At 38.4% G+C, this 23383-nt stretch overlaps 1 protein-coding gene across 4 annotated transcripts; it reads left to right on the top strand.

Moving 5' to 3' along the window:
* The first annotated feature begins 128 nt into the window (after positions 1–128).
* On the top strand, positions 129–22833 carry Ogfod1 (2-oxoglutarate and iron dependent oxygenase domain containing 1). 4 transcript variants are annotated; one of them, XM_047527881.1, is made up of 13 exons: positions 129–327; positions 1878–2023; positions 4382–4428; positions 8589–8689; positions 12007–12123; positions 12707–12798; positions 13009–13137; positions 13610–13723; positions 15069–15148; positions 15447–15757; positions 18756–18878; positions 19396–19454; positions 19923–22833. In XM_047527881.1, exons 1-13 carry the CDS (start codon positions 174–176, stop codon positions 20082–20084), a joined length of 1635 nt encoding a protein of 544 aa, XP_047383837.1. In that variant the 5' UTR covers positions 129–173; the 3' UTR covers positions 20085–22833. The 4 variants fall into 4 exon arrangements, with proteins under 4 accessions (XP_047383837.1, XP_047383838.1, XP_047383839.1 ...); XM_047527883.1 differs by lacking the exon at positions 129–327 and adding an exon at positions 414–593; XM_047527882.1 differs by lacking the exon at positions 13610–13723.
* The last annotated feature ends 550 nt before the right edge of the window (positions 22834–23383 follow it).

Here is a 23383-nt window from a genome sequence, read left to right as displayed (position 1 = left end):
TAGTTGCAGTATCTGAAGCTCCCATTGGCAAATCAGATTGTGGGTTCCGCCTCCTGATATTTTGGTGCCTCCCATTGGGTAGCGCTGGGGATCGCGGGGGCATTCTGGGAATTGTAGTTTCCGGAACGAAGTAGCTACTTCATCGATGTGGCGTGGTTCTTAAGCCGTTTGAGATGAATGGAAAGCGGCCCGCGGAGTCCGGCCCGGCTCGGGTGGGGAAGAAGGGAAAGAAGGAGGTGATAGCAGAGTTTTCCGACGCTGTCACCGAGGAAACCTTGAAGAAGCAGGTGGCTGAGGCCTGGAGCCGTAGGACGCCGTTCAGTCACGGTAACCGGGTTCTGTGCGGGGGGAATCGCCGCGCAGGGGTCCGGAAGCCTCTGTAAAGGTGCCGGGCCACCCGGAAAGAGGTATGCGGAGGACTTCGGTCACCTCCGACCCTCCTGCCTCAGCTGCTGCTACTTTCATTTTAAATGTAGTGTGAAGTGAGAATCTGAAAAGAAAAATCGTAGGCCGGAGAGTGTCGGGAAGTAGACACGCCAATTGATAGTTGAGTTCTGGAATCCGAGATTTCCGAGTTAGGAGCCTCATTGATGGTGCGTCGTTGGGTAGTGGATCTTTTTTAAGCTTTAGTTCCTTTCTTTCTTTCTTTCTTTTCTTCTTCTTCTTCTTCTTCTTCTTCTTCTTCTTCTTCTTCTTCGCGATTAATAGTATTTCTTTATAATAGTAATGAATAGTATTTATTAATAGTATTTATTTCGGAAAGATGTCGAATGGCAATAATAGACCAATGCATGCTCGCATCATAAATGTTTCCCCGACTAAGGACCAGTAAACATGTGGACAGATGTTCTAGTGGCTTCCGTGATGTTTCCTGCAAGGGCTGTGCTCGATCGTCCCTTGATAATTTAGCCAGAGCATGTGCTGTGAGCTGCCAGAGAGGGGACACCTGAGCTCACTTGTTGTGACGAGTTGGGATCCTGAGAAGAAAATGATAGCTTAGTATTTAAAGTCCAGGGTTTGGACACTGACAGACTTCGCAATTCCCTCATCTGTAAGATCGGGATCCTCAGACATGTGGAGGTTAAATGAGATAATAATGCATGAACAGCCCCACCGAGCCAGGCACCTGTAGGAGGAGGTGGTGGTGGTTAGGGTTAGAGGAACAGTCATCTAACCTGCCAGAGATAGTGGGTACGATGTTGGAATAGAAATCAAGAAATCAGAAGTTATGCCTGAACTGATTGGTTTTAAGAAAGTAACTTCCTACCACAGTAACTTGGGGAAAGAGATGGCAGGATTGAAGAGAAATTACCAGCCAGTGTTGCTCTCATTGTTCTATTGTAATTTTAGATTTTGGGGGAGAGAATCAGGAATCTAAAATATGTTCAATAATCATTATACTGAAAAACTAAATTTTTAAAAAGCAGGAACTTTGATTTAATGACATCACCTATGCTTATCTTAAGGACTAGTATTTTAAGCATTGTCTTTAAAAAGTATCATTGAGACAGGCATAGTGGCACAGACCTGTAATCCCAGCTATCTGGGAGGCTGAGGAAGGAGGATTGAAAGTTTGGGACCAACCTCAGCAACTTAGGGAGACCCTCTCTCAAAGTAAAAACTAAAAAAGGGCTGGGATGTGCCTCAGTGGTTAAGCACCCCTGGATTTAATTCCTGGCGCCCAAAAAAAAGAAAGGAAGGAAGAAAAGAAAGGACAGAGCTTACAATTCTTCCCTCCATCCCCCATTTTAGATATTAAGAATCAGGTCCCCTAAAAATTCATGACCCAACCCCTTTTATATTCTCCCTGCTGTGTTACTTGGGGGTCAAAAATACAAAAGAGAAGAAAGCCATGGAAAATATTTTCCTTCCAACAGAAGCCATTGCCATGGACATGGACCCCTTTCTACACTGTGTGATACCAAACTTCATCCAAAATCAAGACTTCTTGGAAGGGCTTCAGAAGGAACTTTTGAACTTGGACTTCCATGAAAAGTATAATGATTTATATAAGTTCCAGCAGGTATTTATTCTTTGCTCACATTAGCTCTTCCACCTCAGAAATGTATTATCTGTAAAATCATTCAATACCTTTAAGACTTGAAGTTAGATTGGGTTTGCCTTGATAGGGGTGGAGTGGGGAGCAGTCCTTACCTTCCTGTCATTAAAGGCTTTCCTTTATTTAACATAGTCTTACTTAGTGTTAATACCTGTGTGTCAGGTGCTATAATCATAGTGGAGATTTTGACATTGCCTCTGTGTAAAACATTTTAGTCTAAAATAATAGGGGTGATAGTGACAGAGATATTGACAGATCTTGACAGAGTCAAGAATAGTCTAAATACATGCCAGTATAAATACATATGCCAGTAAGTTCATTATAAGCAAAAGCATGAATTATATACTTGGGATTGGTATAGTAAAGGGAGTTGTACATTAAAAGTTAATAACCATTTAAGATTTTGCGTTCATGTCTTTGTTTTAGGTGTGCTTTATGTGTTGCAGTATACCCTGCATTATTCTCTGTCCAGTTAAATCCATTCCTTTTTTGGTGGGCAATTTAATTTGGCAGAAAAGAATTCTCAAAATCAAGAATGTTTTTTCTACTCTTAGAAGTTACAGCCCAGACTAGTATAGAAATATGCCATTGGTTTCCCCAGTTTGGGAGATATCTTTCAGTACAGGGAATATTTCACTGTTGGATATCCTTTAGAAAGCCTCAATGTCATCAGGGCCCAAGTGTTCAAAAAACAGATGAGAAAGATGAAGAATAACTTTGTTTTCTTTGCAAATTCCTTTTGATTTTATCTGGGATAAGAGTAAATAATGGGTTTCTGTTGTTTTTATTATTTTACACTAGAACTGTCTAGTCAGTCAGCTGGCAGTATTCTGCCCCACCTCAATCTGTTTTTGGACCTCGTACATATGATTGAATTAACCAGGATTAATACATGAATGATGAGACTCTTAAATCAGAAAATCTAATGAAAATTAAACTTTTTTTCTACAGTAAGATTACTCAGATTAATGAAAAACCAGTTGTCTTCCTTTATAAGGCCTCATACTTCTGTCCAAAACCGAACTTCTGATCTTCTCTGCCTACATCTCCATTTCCCCATCTCAGTTGATCCACAGTTTGATCTTTTTAGTAGTTAAAACCAAAAATGAGTCATCTTTGATTCCTTTCTCACCCTTCATTTCCATTCCATCAGGGAAGTTTTTCTGTCTTTACCATCAAAATATATTCAGAAGAAAAAACACTTCTTACCACTTGCACTGCAAGTAGCCAACCCTGATCCAACTTCTTTGTCTCTTACCAGGATCTTTCTATTAATCTGTTAACTGGCCTTCTACCTCATTTACTTATACATATCAGCTGTTGTGTTCTTTTGAAATGTAAACTGGCCCAAGAGATTGAAAAATATATGTTCACAAAAACTTGTTCACAGATGTTCATAAGCAGCATTATTTATAATAGCCGAAAAGTGGAAAAAACTCAGATGATCATCAACTGATGAATGGATAAACAGTAGTTTGTTCATTCCATGGAATATTAATCAACTATAAAAAGGGATCCACTGCTGCAACATGGTTGAACCTTGAAAACATTTTACTAAAAGAAGCCAGACAAATTCCTCTTACATGTGATATCCAGAATAGGAAAATATATCTACAGAGACAGGTATAAGATTTCATTTTTGATTGTTAAATTCTGGACCTTGATTGATGGTTACTCCACATCATTAATACATATCCTGAAACCATTTCATTTACACACTTTCAAATGGTTAAGATGGTAAGTTTTATGTGAATTTTACCTAAAAATGAATAATGTGAGTGGAATCATGTTACTTCTTTGCTTTAAAACTCCAGTGGTTTCTCATTTCTTTGAATAAAAACCAAATGACATAAATTGGCTCCAAGGCCCCCATTACGTTTTTTGCCTCATCTACTACTGCTCCCCTCTCACTCTGTTTTAATCCACAGTATCCTTGCAACATCTTGCTTTACCTTACTAAAGCCTACCCTGGTCCCCTTATTTATAATCTCAAACCTTTCCTCATTCAGCACTCCCCACTCCTCTTTCCCACCTTTATACCAAAGATGTGCCCTTTATTTACCTTGTCTGTCTACCTCAACAAACATATGAACTTCTCTATGATAACTACTTGTTTATTGAATGAATGAGATACAGACAGGCCAAAGTAACTTGCCCAAGTTAGAACTGCCAGATGGAAGGGCCATGTTGCCAAGCCTAGGCAGTCTGGTTTCCGAGTCCAGGCTCTTAGCCACAATGCTCTGCTGCCAGATCCTCACTAAACTGCTCTTCTCTTTGTGTCTAATAACAAAGAAATCCTTGTTTTCTTCTTTCATGATCAAGTCTGATGATTTGAAGAAGAGAAAAGAGCCTCATATCTCAGCAGTAAGGTAAACAAATAATCATGTTTGTTGGGTGCCAATTATGTGTGAGGCAGAGTAGTAAGTGCTTTAAATGTTGTGTTGGATAATCTTTGTTTACATTATTATCCCATTTTGTACAGGAGGAAACAGACTGAGTAATTAAACAACTTCTTCAAGGCTTCCCAGCTAAAACAGAGCTAGAATACAAACTCAAGCCTATGATTCTTAAGCCCAAATTCTTGGGCATGCACAAAGGGGTGGGAGGGCCACTGGGGATCAAGCCCAGGGCTTTCTATATGCTAGAAAAACATTCCACCATTGAGCCCAAGGCCCAAATTCTTAATGATAAAATGTTTAACTTTGTTAGTAACTGGAGATACCATTTTTCCACACTGTAGATTGGGAAATACCGAAAACAAAACCCCATTGTTGACAGTGTAGATACCTTTGTACACTGCTGCAATCTTTTTTTAGAAGATGATTTGGAAAGTTGTATTAAAACCTTTAAAAGTATTCAGATCTTTTTGTAGAGTAATTCTATTTATAAGAATTTATTGCAGAATAATTAAGGATATGCTCAAAGACTACATATAAGATTATTTATATTATTTAGTAAAAACTCAGATTTAAGTAGTTTACTTGCAGAGATAAAGGTACAAAACATATCTTATACAGATATAAGAATGTGTGTGTGTTTATTTATTTTTTTACATTTTAACATCTCTGAGATCCAGTGTCTCACATAATCACTGTTTTGTCCTAGTTTAATTGGCAACATGTTTTCTTAGGGATATATAAAATAATACTTCTTAAAATCAAAGGCATCTTAGATTCACAGAAATACACTTTTTTTTCCTTGGCATACTAGGGCTTGAACCCAGGGGTGCTCTACCATTGAGCTGCATCCTTGGTCCCATTTGTCTTTTTATTTCGAGATAGGATCTTCCTGAGCTGCCTAGGCTGACCTTGAATGTACAATTCTTCTACGTCAGTCTTTTGAGGAGCTGGAATTATAGGCATGTACCACTCCACCCAGCTGAATACACTTGTGTCAAGAGGAAAAAAAAAAAAAAAAAAAAAAAAAAAATATATATATATATATATATATTGGAGTCTTGTATTTTTTAAAAAGATGCACACACATACTTGGATATCCACGTGTACAGACTTAAGAGAAGAATGGAGTGTTTAACTAGTGAGATTATGTTTTTTTGGACTAGTACTTTACCCCTGAGCTATATCCCCAGACCTTTTTTATTGTTCGTTGTTTGAGACAGGGTCTTTCTAAATTGCTGAGACTGGCCTTGATCTTGCGATCCTCCTGCGTCAGCCTCCGGATTTACTGGGATTAATGGCATGTACCATGGTACCCAACTAGATTTTTTTAAATAGGTTTTTGGCTTTGTTTTGTTTTGTTTTGTTTTGTTTTGTAGGATTTTTTCCTATATCAAGCACATGTTGCTTTGGGATAGCTGTTTATGATCTGTCTGGTATGAACTATTTTTTCTCCTCTACTCTGAAACACTTTCAAATATAGTGCCAACCTATATAGGTTATTTCTTCTGAATCTTTTTTTTTTTTTTCCCCTCTTTTGCAGTACTGGGAATTGAACCCAAGGGTGCTCTCACTGAGCTACATCCACAGCCCTGTTTTTTTATTTTGAGACAGGGTCTTGCTCAATTGCTGAGGCTTGACCTCAAGTGTGATGTTTCTGCTTCAGCCTCCTGGCTCCCTGGATCACAGATGTACATCATCATGCCCAGCCTGTTTCTTCTAAATCTTAACTGAAACACAATGTTTCATATTTGTGTAGACTTTTTTTCCACCCAAAGAGAGACTGTCTCATCTCATTAGTTCATAGCACCTGTCTGGTAATTATTTAAACTGAGACTGAGTTACATTCCATACCTAAAGGTTAACAGCCAAAGAGTGTGAGAGCCAGAATTCTTTGATCATTACTAAGAGTTGATCTTTCCATTTCCCATTTGAGTTCTAGGACTTCTCTCATCAGTACTATTGACAAATGCTAATGGTGACCATGACGTAAATATGTCCCCATGACAAATCATAGAGTAGAAAAGCCTTTTATGGAATAAATTTGTGGAAATGTATGTTATCAGTAAAAAAAAAAAGTTTTAAAGCTTTAATGATTTTAATTGTTTAAAGTATCAAGACTTTGCAGAAATGTTTATCACACAAATTGCCTGAATCACAGTTCAGCAGCTTGCAATCTTGACCTGCCCATTTTTTATAATGTAGGTACATTAAAATTTACAGAACACTTGTGACTGAACTAACCAAGCACAATATTATATAGAATATTTTGTTTAAGTAATATATAATATAAAATGGTATTTAATAATGAAATCTTATCTAAATATCTACCTGGAGACTTGATATTTAGTTATGAACATTTGTGCATTTGAACTAGGATAATCCAAAAAATATTAATCAAGTATCTTTATATGCCTATTCAAACTAATGTAAATCCTTTTAAAATGTTTTTGGGCTGGGGTTGTGGCTCACAGGTAGAGTGCTTGCCTAGCACGTGTGAAGCACTGGGTTCCCCCCTCAGCACCACATAAAAATAAATAAATAAAATAAAGGTATTGTGTCCAACTAAAAACTTTTTCAAAAAATGTTTTTAACTCATTAAAATTAACATAATTTCACAGCCAATTGGCCAAATGAGTTATAAATTGTATTAAAGAGATTTCTTTAGAGAACCAATTTAGCCAGTAAATGAAAGTGTGCACCATCTTATATTGGTATCCTGTTAGCATCAGAACTTCAATGAAGAACTTTTATTTATTATTGTATAGTTAGTGTAGTACTCATTGTTCATTTGATTTAAAGTCATGATCTACAACAGTAGTACCCAAGTGTTCATTAAATGGTGGTGCTAGTATTAGTGTTTGTGATATTGCTATTATTACAGGAAATTATATATGTATATATGTCTGTGTATATGTATATTGTATATATATATATTTATATACACAAATTGTGTGTGTGTGTGTGTATATATATATATATTTGGTACTGGGGACTGAACCACAGGCCTTGTGTATGATAGGAAGTATATATTTGATCTTAGTCCCCATTCCAGGCACCAAGCTTCTAATGGAGCTTCTTTTTTTTTTTTTTTTTTAACAAATCCCTTTCAACCATATTTGAGTTTATGTTGATAAGGTGACCTTTGAAAAGCCCAAAAGCTGGGGAGGAACTAATTATCAAGGAAGCCAACTGTGTGATTGGGCAATTGAAACTTTCAGCCTAATCATCCCTCCCTTCTTGAAGGGAAGAAGGGGTGGCAGTTTGTTGTGTTAATCAGCAAAGTCTTCACAAAATTTCCCAACTTGAAGGGGTTTCAGTACTAAAAACATGGAGGTGCTGCAAAGGTAGTATCCTGGGGAAGACGTGGAACTTTCTGCTCCTTCCCCAGTCCTTTGCTCTATGGATCGCTTCCATCTGGCTATTCTGAGTTGCATGCTTTATAATTAATTAGTAATACAGTAAGTAAACTGTAGCAAATGATCGACATTGAGGAGAGTTGTAGGGACCTCTGATTTATAGCTAGCTACAGGCACTTGCAGTTGGTATCTGAAGTTGGGTGGCAGTCCTGTGGGACTCAGTCCTTAACCTGTGCTAACCTCTTATAGATAGTATCAGAATTGAACTGAATTGTAGGTCACCCAGCTGGTTTCAGAGAATCAGTCAGTATGGGGAGAAAACCAATCGTGTTTGGTGTTGGCAGTAAAATGTATGAAGAAAAACAGTTGAGACCAGGTGTGGTGTAAAAAAAAGAAAAACAGTTGAGTTTTTCATTTTACTGCTGAAAAACATGTCTGAAAATCAGTAATTAGAATGGAACAGTGCTAAGTTGACATGACAAAGGTCAAAGTGCTGCCGTGGAAGGACATACTTTAAATTTAAGAGGAGGAAATTTTGGGGAGAAAGAAATGAGACTTTAGAGCAAAAATATGCTATAGTAGGTAGAGATTTACATTTATTTCTCTGGGAATATTAAAGTATACAAGTTTAAACTGAGAAATATTTCTCAGAATGTCTTCAGCGAAATAAGAATGGATCTCTTTAAAATCTGACCTCCAGGAAAGGAGTTGTGGCATGGATCCACTTCAAGTCCACACTCTGGCATAACAAGTTATTTTTGTTTATACTTCTAGAAAACTTCTGTTTGAAGATTTTCGGACCTGGCTTTCTGACATTTCTAAAATTGACCTGGAATCAACTATTGACATGTCCTGTGCTAAATATGAATTTACTGGTAAGGAAGATAAAGTCCTGATGTCTGTAAGATTTAAAGGCTTTAATTCCACCTTGATGGAAGGATAGCAGAGTACTAACCTAAAATATCCCTGTATAACATCAGGATCTTCCTGAATAAGGACCTGGCCCACATACAGAAATAGCCACCATGTTGGAGAGGGTAAGGCGGCTGTTCTCTTTGGAAATATGAAAGCTATTGACCATATTTTCAGGAAAAAAAGTACTCATAATGCACATACACACAAACCTTGCAGGCAGTATAATGAAATTCAAAGGTAATAGTATAAATTCTGTTCTTAGACTTCCTAAGAAACAACCGTCTCCCTCAGTGCTCTTTCTCCTCTTTATTTTCAAAGTAAAAGGTGAATGCCATGATAGTCCCTGTCACCTCCCTGCCCCCTCTTCTGTTCATTGTCACCAGTTTGAGGTGCATTCTTCCAGTTCTCTTTGAGGGCACATAAATGTACTTTTGAATACAAGTTTAGCTTTTAATGGTATTTTCTTTTTTTTTTTTATTTTAACTTAGTAATACATATGAAAAGCCAGGTCATATACCATTATTTTATTAATTAATTAATTTTTTTTTTATGGTACTAGGAATTAAACACAGGACCTCACATATGCTAAGCAAGTGCTCTGCAACTGAGCTATAGCCCCAGCCCTTTTCATTTTGAGATAGGGTTTTGCTATGTTGCCCGTGCTGGCCTTAAACTTTATGATCCTCCTGCCTTGGCCTTCCAAGTAGATAGTATTACCAGTGTGTGCCACTCCACTTGGCCATTGATATTAATATTTTTTCCTTTTTTTTTTTTTTTTTTTTGTGGTGCTAGGGATTGAACCCAGGGCCTTGTGCTTGCAAAGCAAGCACTCTACTAACTGAGCCGTATTCCCAGCCCTTCCTTTTTATTTTCGGGTAATTTTGAAATTAAAGAAAAATGGCAAGCACAGTTCAAATAATTTTTTTCTTGTTTTACTTGAAAGTAGGTCATAGTCATAATGGTCCATAACCCCTGAATACTTAGTAATTCCTTTAACAAGTATGTTCTCCGACCTGATAGTAATAAATCATCAAAATCAGGAAATGAACATTTGTACATTGTTCCCATCTAATCCACAGGCCCCGTTCACATTTCATCATTTGTTCCTTGATAGCAAAAGAATCCAGTCAAGGGTTGCACATTGTACTTCCTTGTTGTGTCTTTTTAGGCTCTATCAGTCTAAAACAGAAGTTCTCAGTCTTTCCTGGACTTTCCAAATCTTGAAGCTTTTGAAGATTTACAGATGAGTTATTTTGCTAACACTTTCCTCAGTTCGGATTTGTCTGAAGTTTTCTCAGGATTGGATTCAGTATTGAATTCAGTCCGTACAGCTTAAGCAGGAATATTATTAATGCTGTGTTCTTACTGCATCCTATGGTAGTACACAGTTTCTGAGTGTCACATTATTAGTGATATTAACTTTGATTACTTGATTAAAGTTTCTTTTTTTGGGAGGGGGGGTATTGGGGATTGAACCCAGGGCCTTGTCCTTGTGAGGCTAGCACTGTACCAACTGAGCTATATCCCCAGCCCCAAGGTTTCTTAAGAATAGGTTTGTCCACAGTTCTTTTTCTCTTTAACAGTGTATATTTTGAGGAGAGATACTTTAAGATTAGGTTATTATCTCTTTTCTCACCAAACTTTGATTCACTCTTTTAGTAGTGTCTTGCTAAATTAGTGCTGTGAAGGTTGCCAGATGTTGATTTTATGATACAATCATTTCTTCTGTGTTTATAGTTGTCATTTTACTGTAAAGAAAATCTTTCTCCCTATTTTTAATGGTTTACTTATTTATATTGGTATGGATTATGTAATGGGTTATTATCAAATACTGTTATTGTGTTGATGCTTATATCATCCTTGATCAAGGAAATTATCTTCAGACTGACTTCCATCTCCTTTCCTTAGTCCCCTTCATTCTTTCATTTCTTACTTTCTGCAAAGCAAGATTTTCCATGCTAATATTACTGATGCCCAGGTCCTAAAACAACCTAGGGTCAACCATTCTTCCAAAGAGCCTTGGTTCCTTTTACTGAAGAATGATACTTAAAAATCAAGATCTGGACTCTAGGTGTCCTTGCCACTATGGTGCATTGTTCCCAATCCCTTTCATTGCAGAGAGGTAGCCCATATATGTATGCATATCAGGACACACATGGATGTATACATGTACATTTATTTACATTTGTATGTCTTTCTATACTTATGTGTCCATATAGATAGAGGAGACTGAATTCACATTGATTCCTCCAGTTTCAGTGGAACATCCCAGGGTTCCTTCTAGATTTCTTCTTTCCCATATTTATAATTCCTTTCTTACACAGTGAGAAGCCAGGTTCTCATTATCTTCAATTTATTTATTTATTGGAACAATCACTTCCTGTTTATATGATCTCATCCCCTGAAGCCTTTTCTTCCCTTCTCATCCCACATAGATACCTACCTCGCTAACACTAAAAGCCCATCAAATGGCAAATTTAGATTAAGGAGTTAATGGGAACTAGTACCAAAAGATCTGTATATAGTTTTTTTAAATTCTTTTAGGTGTTGACAGACCTTTATTCATATGTGGTGGTGAGAGTTGAACCCAGTGCCCCACACATACTAGGCAAGCACTCTACCACTGAGCCACGACCCTAGCCCTCATATAGTATTTATTAAAGCGTTCTTCATAATAGCCAAGAAGAAGAAACAGCTTAATTAACAAATAGGAAACCAATTAAAAGTGGAAGAAGAGGACCTGGGGTTGTGGCTCAGTGGTAGAGCACTTGCCTATCATGTGTGAGGCACTGGGTTCGATTCTCAGCACCACATAAAAAAAATAATAAAACAAAGGTCCATAACATCTAAAAAAAAAGAAAAAAGTGGAAGAAGGTAAACCTAATCTATGTAGAATATGTGCAGCCATTAGAAGTGATATCAGATGTATGTGTTGACGTGGAAAAATTCTTGCCATGTAATAAAAAATGTAGGCCACACACAACCACTGTAGGATACCATTTTTTTAAAAAAAGTAAATTGCACACATGTAAGAAAAATACTGGAAGAATACATATAAAAATACTGTGTGTGCACTTTTCAGTGTTTAGAGTTTCTATACTGTCAGTTTTATTTTTATACTTACAAAAGGGAAGAAATATCATTTTAAAGGCAGAGGGCATTTAAAACTGCAGCTAGCATTAAAGATGAATGTCAGATGGACTGATAGTCAATACATAGTAAAATGGCAGCCACTCATTGTCTACAGGGATCTGAAGTGTGCATTCAACTATTGCAGATGCCCTTCTCTGCCATGATGATGAGTTGGAGGGGCGTCGGATTGCCTTCATTCTGTACCTCGTTCCTTCCTGGGACAGGAGCTTGGGGGGCACCCTGGACCTGTACAATATTGATGGTAAGATAAGTACTTGCTCATCACTACCAGTGACCACTTCTAAATTGAACCCAGTTGATTCAGCACCAGCATTCTTACATACAATGTGTGTCTTCCCTAAAGGGCATGGAAGCCATTCATTACAGTGACTGCCTCAGGAGGAATTAATGCCAGCCCTGACAACCTCCTCTTGAAATTATACTTAAAATGATCATTACTCTGAAAGTAAATTAGAATTAATTTAAGGTGAGAAATAGATCCTGCTTCTGATACTGTGGAAGGATAGAAAGCACACACAGCCACCTGTGGCTGGTCGATGTGATAGGACATCAGGGATTTTTTTTGAATGATCATCACCATAGGTTGACACCAGGAAATTTTTAGAACCTCCCCCAGCCCTTATCAATAGCAGATGGGTGATGCAGTAAGAATACATGTCACATAGCAGAACTAGCAAGCATGAGTGAAACAGATGGAGGGGGTAATCTTTCAGAATCTGAAAGATTTATAAACGTACCTACTTTTAGAAATTTGAGGACGAGGCAGCCTGGGGATGGTTGATGATAATGAACCACCTTTGTGGATGTGTTCTCTCCTGGTGCAGAACACTTTCAGCCGAAGCAGATTGTCAAGTCTCTTATCCCTTCATGGAACAAACTGGTTTTCTTTGAAGTGTCTCCAGTATCCTTTCACCAGGTAAAGATTGTAAGCCACAAACTACATAGAGTACTAAGGATCATGCTTTTTCATCACCTGTTATCTAAATGTGACAGCTTCCTGTTGGACTTAATATCTGACCAGGTTGTTTCAGTACCTAGCTTGAAGGATCCTCAGATGAATATGCCTTAGCTGGTGCCCTCTTTCCTCATCCTTTGCCCTGATGTGCTGCTGGTCTTTTCCTTTCAGGTGTCTGAAGTTCTCTCTGAAGAAAAGTCGCGTTTGTCTATAAGTGGCTGGTTTCATGGCCCTTCATTGACCAGGCCTCCCAACTACTTTGAACCACTCATTCCTCGAAACCCTCACATCCCACAAGACGTAAGGATAAATTATTGGAATTCTAATCTTGAAGCTATAGTATATGATTGGTCTTTCTGATTTTAAAATGAGCTCTTCCTGATTTTGAAACTAGGTTTTAGGCTCGCCGCTTCCACTTTTTTAAAATAGCGTGTATATGTGTGCATGTGTGCCTATAGTGTGGTGGGTTGAACCCAGGGCATTGTACATGCTAGGCAAGCAGTCTTATCACTGAACTATATCCCCAGCCCTTTGAACTTAATTTTCAGACAGTGTCTCACTAATTTGCCCAAGTTGGCTTTGAACTTGGGATCCTCCTGCCTTAGCCTCCTAAGTAGCTGGGATTGCATGTGTGTGCCACTGTGCCTCACTGTTTAATAGGAGAAACTTATAAAATGAAGATTTGCATGTATCTTACTAATGTGAAATAATGTGAAAACAAATGCTGCAGGAATAATTAACTCATCTTTTGCACCTGTGACTTCTCTGAAAGCATGAAATTTTATACGAGTGGATCAACCCTACATACCTTGACATGGATTACCAAGCTCAGATTCAAGAAGAATTTGAAGAACGGTCTGAAATTCTCCTGAAGGAGTTTCTTAAAGTAGGTCAGCCACTGAGCTACATCCCTAGCCCTTTTTTGATCTTGAGACAAGATATTGCTAAGTTGCCCAGGCTGGCCTCAAATTTGTGATCCTTCTGCCTCGGCCTCCCAAGTAGTTGGGATTATAGGCATATACCACTGCACTCAGCCCTGTTTTGTGTATCTTGTTTGGTATACAGTCTTACTTGAATGGGTAAATAGACAAAATACCAAAACAGTGATGTTGAACGTTGGTATCAGTCGTAGGTCTAGTAGGTTGAATCTCCCCAGTTCCCTAACCTTAATGGTCCAGACGCACAAAAAACTTCTGCCCTGAAAAGGAGTTGTATCTAGTTGCCTTTCTATTCAGTTGATGAATGTGGTGCTTATTATTATTTTGATAACAGATTACTAATTATAGTTGATAAACACTTACTAATGAATGTTCAACAATGAATGTTCAACAACATTAGCAGCTCCTAATAGTGGAAGGAGATCTGAAGTTAGAAAACTATAATCATGTCCTGGTTCTAGTTTTACTAACCTGAGCAAATCACTAAATCTGTCTGTATATCTACTTTATCTTTAATTATACTGGGATAATACCTGTCTTGCATTTCTTGCAGAGTTATTGTGAGGGCCCATGAGATAATGTGTTGATAAGGTGCTTCACAGTTGACATGGGTCCTATGGAGCTGTACTTCCCAAAGGAGCTTCTCCTCCATGACAAGGGGAAGAAGGATTTTACATTCTCTTGCACATAGCTTTCTCTCAATTCTCTCTCTCTGCCTCTGTCTCTCTCTCTTCCTTCTCTCTCTGTCAGATTCTAATAGATGACTTTAGAATATTATGGAATTTGAGAAGAATTATAGTAAATAAACTTGTTTAACCCTATTTAATTGAGCTTACTTAAACCATGCTGTCCTTTATCTTTTATATGTTTAAAGCTGATAGGATTCCCTGGGAAATTGCATTAAACAAAGAAATTTAAAGTTTTTTATGGATATTTTAGTATATTAATGAACTTTTTTATTGTACTTGTTTTTTTAAAATTTAGAAAGCTTATTGAATGAGGCAATAGCTGAGCCTGTATTATGATCTTCATTTTATAAATCTAGGAATTTGACATAGATATGGGAAATGGCCCAAATTGGCACTCTAGTTGTTTAGCTAAAACAAATGACAATTTATTCAGTTTTGGCCCTGTCTTTACCACAGTAGTAGGGGATCTTGTGTGAAAAAGGTGATTCAGATGGACCCCTTAGGAATACACCAGACCAATGTTCTGCAGACCTGTGACACCTGCCAGACTAGTGCAGGATCACAGGAAGAACTGCTAACTACTGCTTTCTTACTTATTTTCCAGACAGAGAAATTTGCAAAGGTCTGTGAGGCCTTGGAGAAAGGAGATGTGGAATGGAGTAGCCGTGGTCCCCCTAACAAAAGGTAGAACCCATCCTCTGGGATATTTGCATCTGCATTGAGCACCTACTCTTTTTTTTTTTTTTGTCTGCACAGCTCATTTCCAACAATAGGACCTTTGCTCTAACAACCTTTTGTTCCAAGGAGTATCCATTTTGTTAGGGACATCCAGACCTTAACAAAATGTCGCCATTGTAATAACTTTGTTTTAGTATGCTTTGTGAAGGTTTAGGGGGAGAGATTAAAAAGCCGATGATCAACTTTTATTTCATGAGTAATTTTACAAGTGGAACTTGATGAACTTGCCATTGCTACTTTTCAGGTTTTATGAGAAAGCTGAGGAGAGTAAGCTCCCTGATATACTGAAGGATTGTATGGGGTTATTTCGCTCCGAGGCTCTGTTCTTGCTGCTCTCCAACTTCACAGGCCTGAAGCTTCACTTCTTGGCCCCTTCAGAAGAAGAGATTGAGGACAAAAAAGAGGAAGAAGCAAGCTGTGCTGCTGATAGCACTGAAGAAGGGACTAGCCAGAGCTCCTCAGAGCCTGAAAATAATCAGGCAGCCATCAAGAGCAGCAGCCAACAGAGCAATGAACAGACAAACCCAGTGCCAGAAGAAGATGAAGCAAAGAAAGGTGAGCTGCTGTTAGGATTTGTGTAGGAATGATTGGCATGTGGGATAGTGAACTGGAGACCCTCCCTAAGTGTGGGCAGTACCGCCCAATAGGATGGTGGCTTGGATGGAATAAAAGTTGGAAGAACAAGGAAGCAGATGCAAATAGAAACTCCTCTCTTCTTGAACAGGTTCTTGATTGAAACAGGTTCTTGATTGCTACTTCAATCTCTGAGGATATTGGATTCTCGCTTCTTTATTCTTCCAAAGCAGACTCTGCCAGTGATTCTCCAAGGAGCTTCCAAAAACTTTGGTCTCAGACTAGGGTAGCACTGTTGATCCTTCTTCTTCTGGGGCTTCTGGGCTGCTGGTTCTTCCAGCTCTTCAGCTGCAGACAGCCCTTTTGGACTATCCAGCTTCTGGTTGTGTAAGCCATTCTAATAAATCCCCTCTTATAAACATACATCCTATTGATTCTGTTCCTCTAGAGAACCCTGACTAATACAAGCCTAAAAGGATTTTGGGTGAATGTCAGTGAAGCATCAAGGATTAAAACAACAATAACAACAACAACAAAACTTTTCTTCTGTTCCTTTTTGGTTTCATTTTTATGGGGACCTGCAACTTGGAAGAAAATCTGTATGGGCAACAAAAAGATACTTTATTTTGTTATTGAGCACCTACTATATGTAGGACCTTAGGCTAAAACTTGAGTAGGGAATATAAAAATGAATGAGAAAGATCAGTTTATAGAGTTTACCTGAACAAAGCTAGTTTGTTTTTAAGTAAAAGGTATAAAATTGCTTTTTATATAATGGCAGTATTTTTGGCATAGTTAGGGCATGACTAGTCAGATAACTAAAACCAGTAAAACCTGATAATTTTAAGGGCTTTTTATTTCCGTAATCTGACAGTGCTGGGGACTCGAACCCGGGCCTCCAGCATTCAAGGCAGGCACTCTACGAGATGGGCTACATCGCCAACACAAAGGGCATTTTAAATATAAAACACATGTCAATTTCAGAATGTTGAAAATAATAATCACCTAAAGGTGGCCACTGTTAACATTCATAATATGTTCCAGTCTTTTTTTCCTTTGTAGGTATATACACATGTATTGGGGATGTGTATAATGGGATTATACCATATATATTATAATCTTTTTTCACTCATAGTATTTCATAAACCTATTTCTTACGTTACATCTTTATTTTATTTTTGGGGAGGTACTGGAGATTGAACATAGGGGCACTTTACCACTGAGCTACACCACCATTCTTTTTTATTTTTTATTTTCAGAAAGGGTCTCACTGAGTTGCTGAGGGTCTCACTAAATTGCAGAGGTTGGCCTCAAACTCAAGATCTTCTAGACTTAGCCTCCCCAGTCAGTGATCACAGGTGTGCACCTGGCTTGTTACATCCTTTATAGCAACATAATTGGTGTGCTCATTCCCATTAGGAGGCCTCACCTCTCGCAACCAAAGCAACTTTGCATACAAATATCTACTATCCAGCACTGCATGTCTGTCATTGTATTTCATTTTAAGAATGCACAGCTAAAAGTTTTGAAAATCACTGCTATATAATTTTTAATGACTGCAAGGAATTTCATCACACGAATTAACCAGTCCTATGTAGGCATGTAAATTGTTTCCAGTTCTTCACTATTGTTATTTCTTAAAACAGCTTCTTAAAAGTACAAGTTGCTGGTTGCAGTGGTGCATGACTTGTGAAACTGAGGCAGGAGGATTGCAGGTTCAAGGACAGCTTCAGTAACTTAGTGAAATCCTGACTCAAAAAATTAGGAAGGACTAGAGATGGACCTCAGTGGTAGAGCACCCCTGGATTCAATCCCTAGTACCACAAAAAAAAAAAAAAAAAAAAAAAAAAAAATACAAGCGCTAAATCAACTGGCAAATTGCCCTCCCCCAAACTTTAATCAATCTGCCCTCTTACCAGCATGATACTTTCCTTCTTTCTGGAAAACTAATTATGTGTTTTCTTTTTCAACTCTACTTATTATGTTGGTGAAATGGAATATGCCTTTCATTGATTGATGGCATATTTGTAAATTTTCCTTGTATTTATTATTTGATTTTCTTTTATGATTAGGGCTTTTCGTCATTTTCTTACGTTGCGAAAAAATGTCATGTATAGGAGCATTGACCTTCTGTCCTGTTGTAATAGTTTGCTTTTTTAAGTTTTGTTCAACTTGTTTTAAACTTTTTTCCTCCATGCTGGGGCTTGAACCTAGGGCTTCTTCTTGTGTACTAGGCAAGCAAGCACTACACCTCTGAACTCCATTCCCAGCCCACAAGCTTTATGAAATGTGTTAGTAATCAGATCCGTCTCTACCTTTCATGGCTTCTGCTTTTTGTGGTGACATGCTGAGAAATCTCTTCCCTACTTCAAGATTAGATAAAATAATACCCAGGCTTTATTTACTTATTTATTTAACATGTAAATCTTTACTCCATCTGAAACTTATTATAGAGAAATTGAAATTCAATCACCTTGTAATTTCTGACAGTCGTTTGTAGGACTGGATGGTGAAACACAGCATTGGTGGCTCATGCCCAGAATCCCAGCTACTCAGAAGGCTGAGGCAATAGAATCACAAGTTTAAGGCCAGCCTGGGCAACTTAGCAAGACCCTATTTCAAAATTTGAAAAAAATTGTTAAAAGGACTGGGAAAATAACTAGTAGTAGAGCACTCTGGGTTTCAATTCCCAGTGCCCCAAAAAAAGGTTTTTGAATAAATAAAAATAAAAGAACTGGGGGCATAGCGCAATGATAGAGCACTTGCTTAGTATATACAAGGCTGTGGGCTCAATCCCCAGTACTGTGTAAATTTTTTTTTAATTAAAAAAAAAAAAAAAAAACTGGTGGAGCAGTATGTCAGCTGAAGGTTTATGGGAATGGTTTCCTCTTAGTACCATACATAATTTTCATTGCCTTGCAATCTAACATATCAGAGTTATTTTAAAAATGTACTGGCCCTTCTTTTGTTTTTTTCTTAGAATCAAGTGTCCCCACATGCCAGGGAGAACTGAGGCATTGGAAGACTGGTCATTACACTTTAATCCATGACAACAGCAAGACAGAATTTGCCTTGGACTTACTTTTCTACTGTGGCTGTGAAGGTAAGAGGGAGGAAGGAAAGCAATGAACTGTTTATTAGAGGGACAGTCTCTCCTGAGTGACCCTCTCTGACTGAACAAATTCAGATAATTTACTGTGGCCAAGATCCTAGATCACAGGATCTTAACAGTTCAAAGGGTTGTTGGGGGTCATGAATTTCCCATCTCCCATGTTAAAGTAGATTGCACCTGTGACTAGAGAATGGGGAGATGGACCGTACCATAATTTTACTCCAAAGCTCCCTGCCTTGCTTCACAGATTTAATTGCCCTTCAGTTGTATTTAATTTAATTCTCTCTTAATTTTCTTATTCAGTGTTGATCAAAGTAGGCCTTCATTCCAGTTCGGCTGTCTTGGGAAAGTAGGCATGTAGAGGAAAAGGAACCCCTGAAAAGTGGATGATAAACTCAGGCTTCAGGGTCTTGAGCTGGTGACTGCTAAGTCCCAGACTCCTCACTTTTCAGCAGGTGATGTGACTCTTTTAACCAGAGCTCTCTGAGTGTTGTTTTCCCCTTCTCAGGCTGGGAGCCAGAATATGGTGGCTTTACCTCCTACATTGCCAAAGGTGAAGATGAAGAGGTAAGTTGTTTCTAATAGCAGACTCATTTTCAGTTCTTGAGAACACTTTCATTCTCCGTAGACCTAATCTGTATGACCTCTGCAGTGTCTTTAGCTGATAAATCCATGTTGACCTGCCCGGCAGTGGTTCTAAATTCTATAAGCAAATATTCAGCATACAATAAAGATGCTAAGCATTTATTCAACCCAAGAAATTCCAAATTAAGACGTTGTCCTGCTTTCCCCTAAGTCTTTCAGTGTATTAGGTATAAATGCATTAGGTAGATTCTTTCTGGGTCTGTGCTAGGGAATAGAGCTTCTTGGAAAATGCCTTGACAATCAGAGAAAAGTTCATCTCCTGGAAAGGATCTTTCAAAGGGCCCCCTATCCCCAGCTTAGGTACTTGATGTGGAAACCATGTATTCCATGGTGAACTGTAATGAGAATGTGCTCTGTGTTCTGATGTGACTTTGTATTTGCCTATTTCAGCTGCTAACGGTGAATCCAGAAAACAATTCTTTGGCATTGATCTACAGAGATAGAGAGACTCTGAAATTTGTCAAGCATATTAACCACCGAAGCCTAGAACAAAAGAAAACCTTCCCAAACAGAACTGGTTTCTGGGACTTTTCATTTGTCTATTATGAATAACAGGAGTGGGCAAGGCCAAACAAAAAAGTGACCATCGATACTGGGAAAGTTAGGCACAGAATGAAGGAGAGGTACATGGTGGCCTGATTGCTAGTGGGTATTCTTTGGGGGATTGTTTTTGGCAGTGCTGGGGCTCAAATCTGAGACCTCTTACATGCCAGGCAAGTGCTCTGCCACCGAGCCACATCCCCAGCCCATCTGCTAGCATTTTAGAACTGTTTTTCCTTTAATAGGACTCATGATTTGTCCTAGACCTTGAGCTTGGAGCTATGTACGTATCTTTTAATTTCAAAAAAGGTTTTTAATTTTGTTTCACATTGAATTCTTCAATTTCCACAGTGACTGCTTCAATAATTTTTTTTCTAACTTGTGATTTTCATTATTTTGATTGTAAAATTATGTAACCAATTTTAGTCACTTAACCATTTTTAATTGTACTGCTCAGTGGGATTAAGTGCATCCACACTGTTGTGTAACCATCACCACCTTCCATATCCAAAGCTCTTCCATCTTCCCAAACTGAAATGCTGTACCATTGAACAGTAGCTCCCCATTCTCCCCTACTCCACCCCCTGCCATCCTACTTTTTCTCTATTAATATACTCATGTCCCTCAGATGAGGAATCATGGAGCATTTGTCCTCTTGTGATTGGCTTATTTCACTTAGTGTAGAGTCCTTGATACATCAGTGTTTCTTTTTTACTCGTGATTGCAGAGCCCATGCTTCCCAGTTACACTGGCCTAGAAAATCACAGAAGCTTATTTCATGTTAAGTCTTAAGAGTTCTGATAGCGTGAGTCATTATACTTTCCACTGTCTGTGGGCTGTTCCACTGTGATTCACAGACCAGGTGGACTTAGGTGTGTAGTGCTGCTTCCTTGGAAAAGGTTCAACCTAAAACCACATAACTGCAAGAAACATCTGACTGGTAAAGAGGACAGGGTGCTTACTGCCAGATGTAGTTATTTCCAGGTACCCTTTGCCTTCCCACCTTGACGTTGTGGCTTCTGTATAATTATAATCTAGCTTCACAGGTGGCTTTCGTTTTCCTACAGTATTTAGGTACTATAGAACTAGTTGCCTGTTTTTCCTTTAAGAGAATCAGAGGTAAAAGCTACATGGGAATGTCAGGAGGCTGTCCATTTTACATTTTCTCCTCAGGTGCTCCGGAGGGCTCCATCATGTGTGCGCACGCGCACACAGGCGCACGCACAGGTGGATGAAAGATGCTGTTCTCCATCTCTAGTGTTTCCCTCTGTTTCCTTTTCTTTTTCACCTATTTCTTACTATTGCAATGGTTTTTAGTGTGGGTTTTAATAACTAGTAGGAAAAGCATTGGACCCTTATGTCTCAACCACTTCTCTTTCATTTCCTGAGTAGTGATTCCTTTCTAAAGTTTGCAGTTAAATAAAGAAAATGAGTTTCACTTTCTTTTAGGTCGATGGTTTCTATTTTTTACACATCCCAATCAGTAAAACACATTTCATTGTGTTTCTATTAAATGGGTATTTAAGTTTTATACATGTAGTAGTATTAGTTTTAAAACAATATTATATTATAAAACAAATGCTACTTTTTAAATGATAAAAGTATCTAGGGTTTTAGTATTGTATTCCCACACCCACATGGTGAATGAACCATTTTACACACATACCATTTTATTTTATTTTTTACTTTTTTTTTTTATTCATTGTGCACAAATGGGGTACAACTTTTCATTTCTCTGGTGGTACACAACGTAAAGTCACATTGTTTCTGTAATCATACACGTACATAAGGTAAGATGTTTGTCTCATTCCATTATCTTTCCGTCCCCACGCCCTCTCCTCACCCCTCAATTCCCTCTACACAATCCAACGTTCCTCCAGTCTTCCCTTAGACCTGCTGCCCCACCGTTACACACATACCATTTTAGAGACCACAATTTTTTAACCACAGTGTAGTGATGTTCAAGTGGGATTGAAAATACTTTGGTACTAATGGCTAATTTTGAAGCTTGCCTTTTCTAAGTTCCTGGGGCCTAAAGGTCATCTGTACTATTACTACTTTCACTCACTTGCTTTCCGAAGTGCTTTCACGAGCAGGCAGGGTAAGGTTATAGTTAACAGCTTCACTCAGGGGCTTAAGCAAGATCCAGGGAAAGGTGCTGGGTAGGTGAGACCATCTGTGTGCCACGCTTTGGAAATGGTGTGAGACTCCTGGCTTTCGTTGCTATCTAAGGCCACCCAACTTTTCCAGTTCTGAAAGCTGGATCTAAATCTCAGATAATACTCACATGAAAATGTGCTTATTTCTCTTTTATCTCATTGTGCTTATAGTCAACATAACAGGCTCTTCAACACTACAAAACTACAAAAACAGATTTGGGTGTCTAAGGGAAAAGAATCCCTAACCCTGACATTGCTGTCAGTTCCTATGTCTACAGTGCACAGGACTGTCAAGGAGAAGGTAATTTGCAGGTTGCTTTTCTGCCCTGATGATGTGAGTAAGAAGCTGCTTTCCTCAACAGTCAGGCACCACATGGTGATGTTTCAGGACAGATTGCATATACGATGGTGGTCCCCTAGATTATCATAGACATGACAGATTGCTGTCGCCTAGGGAAACCATGGCTTCCGTTGCAAAGCCTTGCTCACGTCTGGTGATGCTGCTGTAAACATGCCCGTGTTACCAGTTGTATAAAAGCATACAGCACATATGTACAGTACAGTATGTAATATTTGATGATAAATAAATGACTATTATTACTGGTGTATTTATTACTCTTTTTATCATTAGTGTGCTTCTATTTAAAAAAAAAAAAAAAAAAAAGGATTCACTATAATTCTCAGGTGGATCCCTGAGAAGGTATTCCAGAAGACATTGCTGTCCGTGAGTGCTGGTGCACCTGGACACTTCACAGACACGCAGGTGGAGAGAGTGACTGATGATCACAACCGTGTGGAGGCCTAGGCTAATGTGTTTATGTCTTAGAAGTAAAAAATAAGTAGAAACTAATAGAAAAAAATCTTATAGAATAAGGATATAAGGAAAGTATTTTGCTGGATGTGGTGGCATAGGTTTGTAATCTCAGTTTCTCAGGAGAATGAGGCAGGGGTATCACAGGCTCAAGGTGAGCATCAGCAACTTAGATCTTGTCTCTAAATAAAAAAAATTTTTAAAGGGCTCAAGATGTAGCTCAGTGATAGAGTATTCCTGGGTTCAATCCCCTGCTCCACAAAAAGAAAAATATTGTTTACATCTATACAATGTTTGTATTTGCAGCTAAGACCAAAAGTTAAAATCAAAAGCTTATGAAG

This window comes from Sciurus carolinensis, chromosome 16, assembly GCF_902686445.1.
Source record: "Sciurus carolinensis chromosome 16, mSciCar1.2, whole genome shotgun sequence".
Lineage (NCBI taxonomy): Eukaryota > Metazoa > Chordata > Mammalia > Rodentia > Sciuridae > Sciurus > Sciurus carolinensis.
The sequence above is the reverse complement of the archived record's forward strand: the minus strand, read 5'-3'. Positions and strand labels throughout refer to the sequence as shown.

Coding starts and splice junctions, on each gene's coding strand:
- Ogfod1 (XM_047527881.1), top strand. CDS start 174: ATGAATGGAAAGCGGCCCGCGGAGTCCGGCCCGGCTCGGGTGGGGAAG. Junction 12,799..13,008: donor CTCCAGTATCCTTTCACCAG/GTAAAGATTGTA, acceptor TTTTCCTTTCAG/GTGTCTGAAGTTCTCTCTGA. Junction 19,455..19,922: donor CCAAAGGTGAAGATGAAGAG/GTAAGTTGTTTC, acceptor TGCCTATTTCAG/CTGCTAACGGTGAATCCAGA.